We start from the raw sequence: 13,551 nt of genomic DNA on the forward strand, positions 1-13,551 counted from the left end.
TGTTATGAAGCTGAGGCATGCCATTGTCATGTACTAGCTCAGGGTTCTCAAACTGGGGTTCGGGGCCCCTTGGGGTTGTGAGGTTATTACATGGTGGGTCAGGAGCTGTTAGCCTCCACCCCCAAGTCCTGCTTTGCCTCCAGCATTATAATGGTGTTAAATATACTAAAAGGTGTTTTTAAATTGTAAGGGGGGGGTCCCACTCATAGGCTTGATATGTGAAAGGGTTCACCAGTACAAAAATTTGAGAACCACTGTACTAGCTGGTGAGTAGCACTGCCTTCTACTGGATTAAGTGTCAGACTGCTTTGTTTAGTCACTTATGATGATTACTGTCAACTTTCCGTCAGCTCAAATGGCTGAAGGCTGGGAGTAGAAAGTCCAGAGTTACTAATGTGCTGCATATGTAATTACTGTGGATGAAATCATGGCTCCATTAAAGTAAATGGGAGTCTTTCCACTGACTTCACTGGGCCAGGATTTCACCCTATGTAGCCATGTATTTGTACATAGTCTTCTGGTGGCACTGTGAAATGAAAGCCCGAACAGATTCATTAACTATCCAAAGATACTCTTTTATAAGAAGAAAAGGAGTACTTGTGGCACCTTAGAGACTAACAAATTTATTTGAGCATAAGCTTTCGAAAACTTATGCTCAAATAAATTTGTTAGTCTCTAAGGTGCCACAAGTACTCCTTTTCTTTTTGCGGATACAGACTAACACGGCTGCTACTCTGAAACCTATCTTTTATAAGAGTAGATTTACCTGGCCAAAGTCCAACCAGAGGACAAGTTACATTCTAAATAACTTAATAATCCCCAATATTTCCAGCTGGATAAACCTTTTGCTCACTTCCTCATCCTACCATCCCCCCGCACCCCACAATTGCTGTGTAGCATGGTGTCTCACATGCACTCTTAGACAATTTACTTCAGTAGTGGATGAAGTAATATTTGCATTCATTTCAAAGTTCTTGAGATCTTTCTGGATGAAAGGAACTAGATACAGTATAAATACAAATATCTTTTATGTGTTCTGAATCTATGCTGGTGGATTGCGCGTTTGCTGTGTTTGTACCAGTAGACTTTTTTAAATTGTTGACCCTTTTTGCATCAGTCTGTCTGTGGAATCTAGCTATGTTACAAATGTGCTTTTCAGCAATTTCACTTTTTTTGTATTAGGCTTCTTATAATCAAATTAATGAAGACTAAAGTAGCAACAGCTCAAATATTAATGTGTGTCAGTGATACATTTACAGAGATCATAGCTATGTTTAGCGTTATGATAACGGGTTTCTTTTGTACAAGTTAAGGTGATAGTCTTGTTGCATCAAGAGCCCTTCAGTTTGTTAGAAACATAGGTCAATTTACTATTTATTTCTTCTGCTATACTGTAACTATGCTCTCCTTCCCTTTATCACCTAAAAGGGTTAAAGTATACAATTTGGTGTAATGCTAAGCAGTATGCTTTATTTAAAAATACTTTTTCTTATGCAATTTATTTAAGCAGGGGTGGCCAACCAGTGGCTCCAGAGCCACATGCTGCTCTTCAGAAGTTCATATGCGGCTCCTTGTATAGGCACCGACTCCAGGGCTGGAGCTACAGGCACCAACTTTCCAGTGTGCTGGGGGGTGCTCACTGCTCGACCCCTGGCTCTGCCACAGGCCCTGCCCTGACTCCACCCCTTCCCACCCCCTCCCCTGAGGCCGTGCCCTCACTCCTTCCACCCCCCTACCCCAGAGCCTCTGGCACACCACAAAACAGCGGATGGTGAGGGAGGGGGAGGCGCTGATTGGCAGGATGCTGGTGGAAGGGAGACGCTGGGAGCAAGTGTGGGGAGCTACTGGGGGGGGCTGCTGACACATTACTGTGGCTCTTTGGCAATGTACACTGGTAAATTCTGGCTCCTTCTCAGGCTCAGGTTGGCCACCACTGTATTAAAGGAAAACAGTATAATAATAATAAAAACAATGAGGAGTCCTTGTGGTACCTTAGACTAACAAATTTATTTTAGCCCACAAAAGCTTATGTCCAAATAAATGTGTTAGTCTCTAAGGTGCCACAAGGACTCCTTGTTTTTGCTGTCACAGACTAACACGGCTACCACTCTGAAACCTGTATAATAATAAATATAACACTAAGTTTACATTTTTAAATACCTCCATCAAATTCAAAATTAAGATTTTTGTTAATCTTGATTGGCTTGTATTGCTCAGAAGGAGCATTTTGGATTCAGTTTAGAGTAACTGAGTGCCAATCTTTAAAAAAGGGAAGGAGGATGATCCTGGGAACTACAGGCCAGTCAGCCTCACCTCAGTCCCTGGAAAAATCATGGAGCAGGTCCTCAAAGAATCAATCCTGAAGCACTTACATGAGAGGAAAGTGATCAGGAACAGCCAGCATGGATTCACCAAGGGAAGGTCATGCCTGACTAATCTAATCGCCTTTTATGATGAGATTACTGGTTCTGTGGATGAAGGGAAAGCAGTGGATGTATTGTTTCTTGACTTTAGCAAAGCTTTTGATACGGTCTCCCACAGTATTCTTGTCAGCAAGTTAAGGAAGTATGGGCTGGATGAATGCACTATAAGGTGGGTAGAAAGCTGGCTAGATTGTCGGGCTCAACGGGTAGTGATCAATGGCTCCATATCTAGTTGGCAGCCGGTGTCAAGTGGAGTGCCCCAGGGGTCGGTCCTGGGGCTGGTTTTGTTCAATATCTTCATAAATGATCTGGAGGATGGTGTAGATTGCACTCTCAGCAAATTTGCGGATGATACTAAACTGGGAGGAGTGGTAGATACGCTGGAGGGGAGGGATAGGATACAGAAGGACCTAGACAAATTGGAGGATTGGGCCAAAAGAAATCTGGTGAGGTTCAATAAGGATAAGTGCAGGGTCCTGCACTTAGGACGGAAGAATCCAATGCACCGCTACAGACTAGGGGCCGAATGGCTAGGCAGCAGTTCTGCGGAAAAGGACCTAGGGGTGACAGTGGATGAGAAGCTGGATATGAGTCAGCAGTGTGCCCTTGTTGCCAAGAAGGCCAATGGCATTTTGGGATGTATAAGTAGGGGCATAGCGAGCAGATCAAGGGACGTGATCGTTCCCCTCTATTCAACATTGGTGAGGCCTCATCTGGAGTACTGTGTCCAGTTTTGGGCCCCACACTACAAGAAGGATGTGGATAAATTGGAGAGAGTCCAGCGAAGGGCAACAAAAATGATTAGGGGCCTAGAACACATGACTTATGAGGAGAGGCTGAGGGAGCTGGGATTGCTTAATCTGCAGAAGAGAAGAGTGAGGGGGGATTTGATAGCTACTTTCAACTACCTGAAAGGGGGTTCCAAAGAGGATGGCTCTAGACTGTTCTCAATGGTAGCAGATGACAGAACGAGGAGTAATGGTCTCAAGTTGCAGTGGGGGAGGTTTAGATTGGATATTAGGAAAAACTTTTTCACTATGAGGGTGGCGAAACACTGGAATGCGTTACCTAGGGAGGTAGTAGAATCTCCTTCCTTAGAGGTTTTTTAAGGTCAGGCTTGACAAAGCCCTGGCTGGGATGATTTAACTGGGAATTGGTCCTGCTTCGAGCAGGGGGTTGGACTAGATGACCTTCAGGGGTCCCTTCCAACCCTGATATTCTATGATTCTATGATAATGGGGATAAATAATGTCAAAGATGTGTGTGTGTGCATCTCCAGTTGAAGTTGCATAACTATATCCAGGAACAAAATCTTGGGCCTGTTTGTGGAATGTGAGCAAGGTGCCATTACGTCAGAGTTCACTTAAACTTTTTGTAGCGGTATAGACAAGCTACACTCACTTCCTGAAACTTATAATTGGACTGAGAATGAAAGAAATTTCAGCTAAAGTGGCTTGGTTTTTTTTGTTTTTTGTTTAGATGGTCATGATCATGTAAAAACAGGGTAGTAAAAAAACATAATTGTAGCTTAAAGCATATTAGGCTCTCCAAATATCTGTTTAAAAACCTATACGACTTAGCTGTTTGTTAAGGCTGTCATGGCTCCTCTTAGCAGAGGTGCTCTTTGATGCAGCTTGGCATAGAATGCTATTAGTTTTAAGAGCCAACTCTTTTTATGTTGAATGCTGAAAATTGACAAGGCAACAGGTTATTTAGGCTTAATCTAAATCAAATTGTAAGCATGGCAAGTTCCTGTTTTACCTACTTACAGCACATTTGCCACTGACTTGTAGTTGGAGATATAGTGATTAGAATTTCTGGCTCTGCAGCCTGTTCATTCAACAGTAATTATGTGCTAAACCAATCTTAATAAAACATGTGGTACTGTTATAAACTGTCAATTATGGATTAAGAATCTTCATTTAAAAAACACTTAAACTAGACCTTTGTGTACTTTTTTTTGTTATAAAAGTAGTTTTAATGCCAGAGTAAAACAAAAAACAAACAAAACCTCTGTAATGTTCAGTGCATTCTAAAATCATGATCGAGATAAATGTTATAGCCATAATCTAGGTGCTTCACACTGCAGTGTGCCTAGAAAATTAATGAATCCAAGCTGTGGAGCACTAAAGCAAGGAGAGAGTTCCAAAGTAGAGGACCCATAAGAAAATTGAGTTAGACTCCAGCTGTAGTGACTCCATCGATTATAACAGCAGCATCCCCACATGAAAGCAGTGTGCCAGGTAACCAGGCTCTCATTTGTGACTTGATAAACTGAAAATACCTTGAACTCCATTCAAACTTATTAACAGTGTATGTGACTTAGGAAGCATATTACATTAGCATTTCCAGTGTGAAGCACTGCTTCATAAAATACATTCCACACTAAAGTTTCTAAAAGGTATGGTTGTAATCCCATGTAGAACAGTCTAATCTAGTCTGTAGGTGACAAATCATGGGTAATTGAGCCCAGGTCTTCATCAACTAGGAACTGATCCACTCTCCTAGCCAGGGGTGGAGAGGAAGTCTTGACCAAGCCAATGCCTAGGCATTCAGGAGCAACCCAGAACATAATAGTACTCAAACTTTCGTTGAAGGTGACATACATACTCTTCCCTCACAACCTGGTAATATTATTTCCATTTTATCTGGACTGAGCTTTGGGCAGCTTGCCCTCATGCAAACAGTAAGCCATTAGTTCCACTGCAATAGCTGGGTCAAATGTGTGGAAGACTGTTGAGTGTCATCAGCAATGAGTATGCCAGAAACCATCTTTCCTGTTTAATCCTGCCAGTGGCTTTCTAAGCAAGAAGTAATAGAATAGACCCAGGTGATATCCTTGAGCTTCCCTGGGACAGAGAAGCAATTGACCAGTACTGTCTGCCAGGACTTTTCTAAGAGGCATTATAGCATCTTCATCTGAATGGTCTTTAACTGTTAGATTGGTGTCCTAGATCTTAAGACCAGAAGGGGGACCATTATGACCTCCTAGTCTGATCTCCTGCATAACATGTGCTATAGAATTGCATCAAGGCCATAGCTTCTGGTATAGTACACTGGGTAACGGTGGAATGAAAGGGTAGAAATCAGAATCTAGACTGGAGCAAGCTATGTGGAGGAGGGAATTTGGAGTTCATTTAAACAATTAACTTTAACAGCATACTCGAGAATACTACCCTTCATGAAGGAAATATTAGTACCTGCTTCACTTCCGTGATATGCCTATTGGCCCATGGCCCAAGGTTACCTGAAGACTCTTCTAAGCTCTAACTTCAAAGCCTGGTGTAGGACCATAGAGGGAAAGTAGGAGAGGTAAGGGATTTGGGGCGCAAATAGTAACTGATTAATCTGTTCCTCCTGCTACTGTCAAAGCACAACTTCAGTTCTGACTTACTTGGATCTTTCACTGTCTTTCATCTGACAAAATTAATCATAGCACATGTTTGAAGGAAAATTTAAAACCTTTTATTCTTCCAGGTGTTGACTTCAAGGTGAAAACAATTTCAGTTGATGGGAATAAAGCTAAACTGGCAATATGGGTAAGTTCTGAACATAGTAAAACACCAGAGCTTTACATAGTTTATCGCTTTGTACTAGTGGTGATAGTTTTTATGGAAATATGCAGTTGAAGGGATTTGCCATGTTAATAGGCTTTGTTAGTAGTGGGGTGGGGTTTTTTTTGTACTGGGTCATTCATGAAAATGTTACTGATGGGATTTTTCCATTTTCAGGATAGGTAACATAGCTATCGTATCAGCTCTGGTATCTGAAAGTAGAGGATGGGACTCTTCTGTAGAATTCTTTTATGGGAAGAGACTTTACTGTTATCAAACAAAATTTAGACTCCAACAAGTATACTGGAGAATATGGAGTTACATTAGAAGGAAAAGTCCTTAATTTGACTACAGATAAATATTACCTGTGCCTCTTATAACATTCTACTTGAGTTTTATGATATATCAGACTATACAGTTTAAGCCTGATAACTAAGCATGTTAAATTCGTATAAAGCTTCTCACACTGAATATTCACATTTCTAAAGAAAACCTCTTCTGAACTAAGATTTTACATTTTCTGTACGTAATACTAATACTGCATAAATTACAGAGCTTGAGAATTGCCACAATTGTGCATGTTTAATTTACATTAGTAACTTTAATGTAACTTTAAAGTGACAAGAAAATGGAAACACCCAGGTGAACCAAAAGGCGTTTGCCTGCTAAGGTTTGAGTTCAGGATTGCCTCTATTAGCATAGCAGCTAAAATGGACCAAGAAGCTCTGTATCCTGCATAACTCAGTTTTAAGTACAGTACTTGTGATGACTTTGACTGTTGATGGGAAATCTCAAACCTTGAACTATGGAAAGTAAGGGAGGGAAAAGTTTTTCCCAATAACTCTTGATGATATATTTGCTTTTTAATCCGTAAGCAAGGCTCATGTTCTATAGTCACAGAATCCACCTCTGGTATGGAACAACCCACTGGAATTCCAGGGCCGTGTCAGTTGCTCTGTATTGGCTGGCTGCTTGAAACTCTCTCACTGCTGAGAAGAGTGGAGCAATTCTGCTGATGCCTGGTCTGCCTGAGGAAAGAAGCAGAGTGCAGGAGGGAGAAAAATACAGATCAGGGATACTTCCCTCGCTTTGATATCAAGAGTGCTTCATACCTCAAGTACCAAATTGTAGGCTCTGAGGTAGGCAATGACAGTCAGATCTCCAAATGCATCCTCAATCAAGCAAAGCAGAGAGGATATGATGACTGAGAAAATGGACACAGCCATATAAGAAGGAACAGGAGCCAATGGAACATTTCTTCTCTGCAGTAGAACAGAGCAGCAGAACTCTTTCCTGAGAGGAAGAAAATGAGCCAGATAGGACACCTGCATATTCTTTCCTGAAGAGACAGGGTGAATCATTCTGTCCTCTTTTTGTGGAGAGAACCCTACTCAAAGGGAAAGATAACTTCTCTTTCCTCTTATGCCCTGTATCTCAAAAACTCTGGCTCTAGTTTTGAGAGGGAGAGTATGGGGGTGGGGGTAGACTTCTCTTCACCAAAGTGTTCTGCACTCCACTCACATAGAGCCTGAATATTCAGGATCTGTGGTGGTGGAGTGAATTTTGAACCTGAATGAAAAACGTTGCTGATATCTTAGTTATTGGAATGACTGCTCTTTTGGAGTTAGATTGGGTGTCATTTACTTTTTATTTGTTTGTAAGCAATATGCTTCTAAACTGAGACAGAGTTTGAGTGAATGAGCTTCTCTGTCTCTGATGCATATATATTCTCATGATCTGTGGTGCTTATAGTTCACTGTAGTTTCAAGGATCTACAACAAAGCATATGTAATCAGCATTTTAATACATGGTTTCTGCAGACCCATTCATCCTTTAAGTTCATAAAGTCCTAAGATATAAATCTGATTTCACAAGCTACTTCAGTTTAAGAAGAAACATGGTCAGTTTTTTGGTACTTCTGTTGCAGCTGGGTTTGCTGTAATTCATGTTAAACTTGTTTTCTGTGGTTTGAAGCTAATTATCAAATACTGGGCAGTGAAAAGCCATATATCTTGTCTTATTATCACAAGACCTAAAATGTTCATTTAGAAACAAGTGCAGCTGTTGTACTGGTGTCTCACTTTATCTGCTAGCTGTAGAGCAGCAATAGCCTCAGTGGAAATGTGAGTGCCCTATATCGTTGTAGAGTGGCTTATTTTACTTATATGCTAAGATTTTAAAAGCCACTTCCTAAAGCAAAAGTCAATCATCTCTGCATCTAATCTTAATTGTATTGCATCTAAAGTTAATTAATCTTGATTCCTTTGGTGGTGTTACATTCCATGATTGTTCTGAAGTTTCTTTTTAAGTGTGTTAATTAGATCTTGCAGATGCTGTACTTTCAGTAGCACGTAGAGTAGATTATTTTGTGAAAGTACAGTAATGGAAAACGTTCTGAATATTTTTAGGATACCGCAGGTCAGGAGCGGTTCAGAACATTAACACCCAGCTACTATAGAGGAGCACAGGGTGTTATCCTAGGTAAGTATGCTACTCAGCGTACCACTTTGTACTCCTAGAATCTCAGGGTTGGAAGGGACCTCAGGAGGTCATCTAGTCCAACCTGCTGCTCAAAGCAGGACCAATCCCCAATTTTTGCCCCAGATCCCTAAAGGGCCCCCTCAAGGATTGAACTCACAACTCTGGGTTTAGCAGGCCAATGCTCAATACACAGAGCTATCCTTCCCTCAAAACCTTAGATTTTTTTTTCTAGTTTTACGAAAAAGTTAAAGACAAACTAATTCTTCTCCAACTACATTTGGCTGTTCAATACTGAAATTCTTGGCCTCTAGTTGTATACACTCATACTCCCAATTACTGAAGTATCTAAGCATCTTGAGCATCGCTTTCTGTCAGGAAAGCGCCTCCCATCTTTCCATTGCTCCTTGTATATGCAGCGCCACAGTTCTGACTACAGGGATGTGAAATGTAGAGCACACTGAAATGTTGTGCTCTTACTATCCCATGTAAACTCTGCTGGCACATACTAAAAGGTACCAACAATACACGCTCCCCCCATAATCTGGATAAACAGTGCCAAATAGACCATTCTTAATGTTTTATTTTACTAAAATATATCATCCATTGTGCTCCCAACATTGATGACCTTTTTATCATACCCCCAATGTCATTTGGAAAAGACTGTGCATGAAATTGAGAAGTCTATGCTTCAAATAGAAGGAAAGGAGAACTGGGCCAAAAAAAACCTTAACTTCAGAAGGCAGATGCAAGAAGTAACTGTTGTTTTGCTTTTGGGTATTTGCCTCACTGTGTGTTGGAAGCCTCCTTACTAGGCACTTGGAGCTCAATGTCTGTTTCACTATTGCTGGAGTTGAGTGGTAGATAGGAAATCCAGGGGCAAAAATAATTTTGGTGCTTTGTTTGCAAGGCTAACAATCACCTTGCTCTAAGAGGATTCTCAGCCTCACTCGTGTCCTACTGTATATGCAATAACTTGAAATTAGGTCTGTCTACAAATCAGCATATCTTTTTAAAAGTAATTCAGATTTTGAATGTCTGCAACCACTTAATAGTTGCAATAAATTATATGGAAACTTCTTTAAAATAATATGTTAAATCAGGTTAGTGACCATTGGCAATATTTTTCAGTTTATGATGTCACAAGAAGAGATACCTTTGTCAAACTGGACAATTGGCTAAATGAATTGGAGACATACTGCACAAGGAATGACATAGTTAAAATGTTAGTTGGAAACAAGATTGATAAGGTAAGCAGACTTATATAACTTCTGAAGGTAATTTTTCCATCTGTCACAGCATATAATATACTGTTTCTTCTTGCAGGAAAACCGTGCAGTTGACAGGAATGAAGGTCTCAAATTTGCAAGAAAACATTCCATGTTGTTCATAGGTATGCTCTTGAAGATGTATGTAAAGCCTACATGATACTTTAAAATATCATTATGTAACAAATAACACTCTGGCTGGATTCCATTTTTACAGAATTGCCAAAGTGACCATTTTACTGTATCAGCTAAGTAATAGTATCTTTCAGCTGCAGTGTTTAAGTGCTTTACAAAATTAATTTAAGCCTCAAAATAGGTATTCCCATCTTATTTAGACTGGTCTTAAAATGACTCTATCCAAATGTATAGACTCATGGCAGATGAGTAAAATAAACACACAGTCTAAAGATGAAATCCTGGCCTCATTGAAGTCAATGGGAGTATTGCCATTGACTTCAGTGGAACCAGGATTTCACCCTCTGACAAGTGCCCAAAGCAACATATTGACTTGATGGCAGAATCAGAACTAGAGAGAGAAAACTAAATAAATGGCCAACCCTCAGCATATCAAAAAGATTAGATATATGCCAAGGATCTGTATTAGGGTTGGTGTCTAAATGTATTGATCTGTAAATGAGGGATGGAGTAGAATAATGAGGTGGCAAACTTGCAGATAATTAAGTCTTTTGGGACTGGAGAAAACCATTGCACTTCAGGGGGACCTGACAAAGCTAGGTGTATGGGCAGCACAGGGGCAAACAAGCTAGTATTGACAGATATAAAGTAATTCAGGTTGGAAGGAATAACTTCTTCAGTGCTCTTGCCCATTGCTGAGTTCTAAATTAAATAACCACTGTCGGTGGGGACCTGGATGTCATTGTGGCATAACATGGTCAGTTAAATTCTCTGCTTTATGTAGCAGATGTGACCAAAAATCAAATCATGTTACGCAGGGATGGAGTGACATGTCATAAATAATGGTATGCCTTCATCTGGTTCCTTGCTGTGTTTAACTCTGGTCACACATACTCAAAGATATTGCAGAAACAAAGCACAGGAGATGGGACACAAACTATTAGAATCAGGGGACTATCTAAAGGGGACACCAGGGGAAAAAATGAATGGCATAGAGAAGGCAAATCAGATGCTTTATGTATACCTGCCCTTGTAATACAAGAACAAGGGAACACTTAATGAAACTGAAAGGTAACAAATTTGAAAACTGTAAAAATACATACTACGTTATACAACACATAATAAACCTGCAGAACCTGTTGCTACAGGATATCCTAGAAGTCAAGATCTTAAGTTGTTGAGAACATCCACTCTGAAACAATATATTTTATTTTATTTAATTTCCTGTAGAAACTCCCTTAATGCAAGGCATAAATCAACCAGTATCGTGTAAGGCTAGGAAGAAACTTAACATAGGCACATTACTCCAGAACTGTCCAGTATGGAGTTTCTCCAAGGTACTGGCCACAGTCAGTAAACGGAAATAGATTGAGCTCTCACCTGATCAGCACCTAGAAACAGCCTGACTGGAGCTGGAGTCATTCTCTTCAATCTGTACGCTTCCAGTGCATCCATCACCTTAGTATTTAAATGCTATGGTCAAAATAAAGGCTGTTTTAAGTTCCTAATCACATTCTCTATTCCACTCTCCCATATTAAGAGACCTCTCTAAGTGGCATTAAACTTGGTGGTGTCTAGTAGAAACCTCAATGACTCTGGCTACTCTGACTGGACCATATATCCGGCTAACTCAGTACCACTAGCTTATTACAAGACTTATGTCAGTACAAGGCTTTGCTGTAAAGTATAATAGACCCTTTAACATTGCTAGACTTTCAAGTTAAAAAATATTGAACATGCCAATTGTTAGAATAACATTTCACATAGCTTGTCAAAGCTCATATCTGTCTGTAGAGAGTACAGGTCAGCCTACTGCCTTAAATACTAGGACTTGCTGTTCATCTGTGGCTACTTTCCCTTCTATACCGAAAGTGTAGGATACATGTTGAGACTAACACCTGTTGGTTCTCTCCAGTTAAAGTAAGAAGATGGAAGATACATTAACACTTGCTTGACTTCTTAAATCTCTCTTCCCCCAGAGGCAAGTGCAAAAACGTGTGATGGTGTACAGTGTGCCTTTGAAGAACTTGTTGAAAAAATCATTCAGACTCCTGGACTGTGGGAAAGTGAGAGCCAAAACCGAGGTGTAAAGTTATCAAACCAGGAAGAAGGCTATGGAGGAAGAGCCTGTGGTGGATACTGCTCTATGTTATAAACTCTGGGAAGTTTATCCTCTTGCATATTTAAACAGATAGTGTCACCTTTCTGTAAATTCATTAACTGCTATTTTTAGGGACCTTGCAGTTTGCACATATTTGTTTTGTATCATGGCGATGAACATTTGTAAGAAAATATGCTCAGCAGCTTTCCCAGTTGAAAAATGTTATGGTTAGCATGCCCAACGTGCAATCTTCAGGTTTTTTATATGTAGCATAAGATAGTGTGCAAGAACGAATGCACTCAAATTTTATGACCTTATACATTCATCATGTAACTATTCTTTAAAAAAAAAAATCTATCTAACAAATATACATTTCTGCATTCTGTGCTTTTTGTCTGGATTATTTTTTATGGTTTTTTTTGTTTAAGTATTGTTGGAATTCTAGAATTGCTTTATATGCACACATCCTAAAAATGATGCAAGCTAAAATGTGGTATCTTGTACTGGTAAATGCTTGTCCTTGTTGATATAACAACATAAACAGTATGATTACACAATTCTTACCGCTAAGTCTGTTAAAAATTCTTTTTCATTAAGCAGAGCTATTTGAACTATGGCCTCTGCCAGTTTATAGTTAATCTGAACACTTTTTGAAGAGATTTCTAAAATTTCCTTTGAGAAGTTGAGCAAACACAGTAGATGATTTTTTTAAAAATCATCACTTCAGTTGATAACTTGATTGCTTAACTGGAGTTTTAATCCTGTCATATTTATATACTAAACTCATGGCATTCTTGCACAGTAGTCTTTATGATGCTGCCCACTATAGTCCTGCTGTAGAGTCTTCATTTTTTTGGCCATGGATTTGAATGGTGTCTCTTCTTTCATTGTGAATCAGCTTGCCACACTTAAGTACAGATGCTCTTTTCCTAAACTTTGGTAATGTACATGTATCTCAAACTGTAGCTCACTTACAGCTATGAAGTTCTATATCACACAACTGCTGTGTGTGGCTATTTGTTCAGAAACAATTTCCTGTCAGACACTAAATATGGGGGAAGTCATGCTGCTTTTGGCTCTCTGGGGAAAATACTACTGCAATGAGTATTTCACTTGGATTTACTGTAAACAGTCAATGGTTTATCTGTTTCAGAAGACTTACCTGTATAGACTAATAAATTTTTTCCACAGTATTCAATTTTTCTATCCTCTTCCTATTGTACAATTGTATATTTTCTAGTACACTTTTTGTGGAGGGATTATTTCTGGTGCATTAAAACAAAAACAAGCCTAGGCACATCCTTCTTAAAAATTAATCAGGTAACTGATCTCCCTATTGGAACACACTGCTAAGCAGTTTCTTGTAAATATACATTAAAATATCTTTAATACTGCATTTTGTGTAGATGTCAGCACTCCATTATAGTAAGTCTGTATTTTGCAGCCAGTTGGGTTGTTTCTGTTTAAATACACTCATTCATTTATGGAAACCTTGCTTTCTACTCTTACACTTGGTAGAAAACATTACAAAAATTTGAAGACTTAAATAGACTAGCTGTTTTTACCAAATATTGTATCTTGAGTACTATTAC

The 13,551-nt window shown here is 39.5% G+C and overlaps 1 protein-coding gene across 1 annotated transcript in view; it reads left to right on the top strand.

Moving 5' to 3' along the window:
• RAB18 (RAB18, member RAS oncogene family) overlaps positions 1-13,152 on the top strand; it is a 34,942-nt gene extending 21,790 nt beyond the window's left edge. Inside the window, exons 3-7 of the mRNA XM_048837811.2 lie at positions 5,901-5,962; positions 8,386-8,458; positions 9,587-9,705; positions 9,782-9,848; positions 11,838-13,152. Of these exons, the coding sequence (XP_048693768.1) occupies positions 5,901-5,962; positions 8,386-8,458; positions 9,587-9,705; positions 9,782-9,848; positions 11,838-12,013 (497 nt within the window). The 3' untranslated portion in view covers positions 12,014-13,152. The remainder of the gene's footprint in view (positions 1-5,900; positions 5,963-8,385; positions 8,459-9,586; positions 9,706-9,781; positions 9,849-11,837) is intronic.
• Positions 13,153-13,551: the final 399 nt, after the last annotated feature.

This window comes from Caretta caretta, chromosome 2 (genome assembly GCF_965140235.1).
Source record: "Caretta caretta isolate rCarCar2 chromosome 2, rCarCar1.hap1, whole genome shotgun sequence".
Classification (NCBI taxonomy): Eukaryota; Metazoa; Chordata; order Testudines; family Cheloniidae; genus Caretta; species Caretta caretta.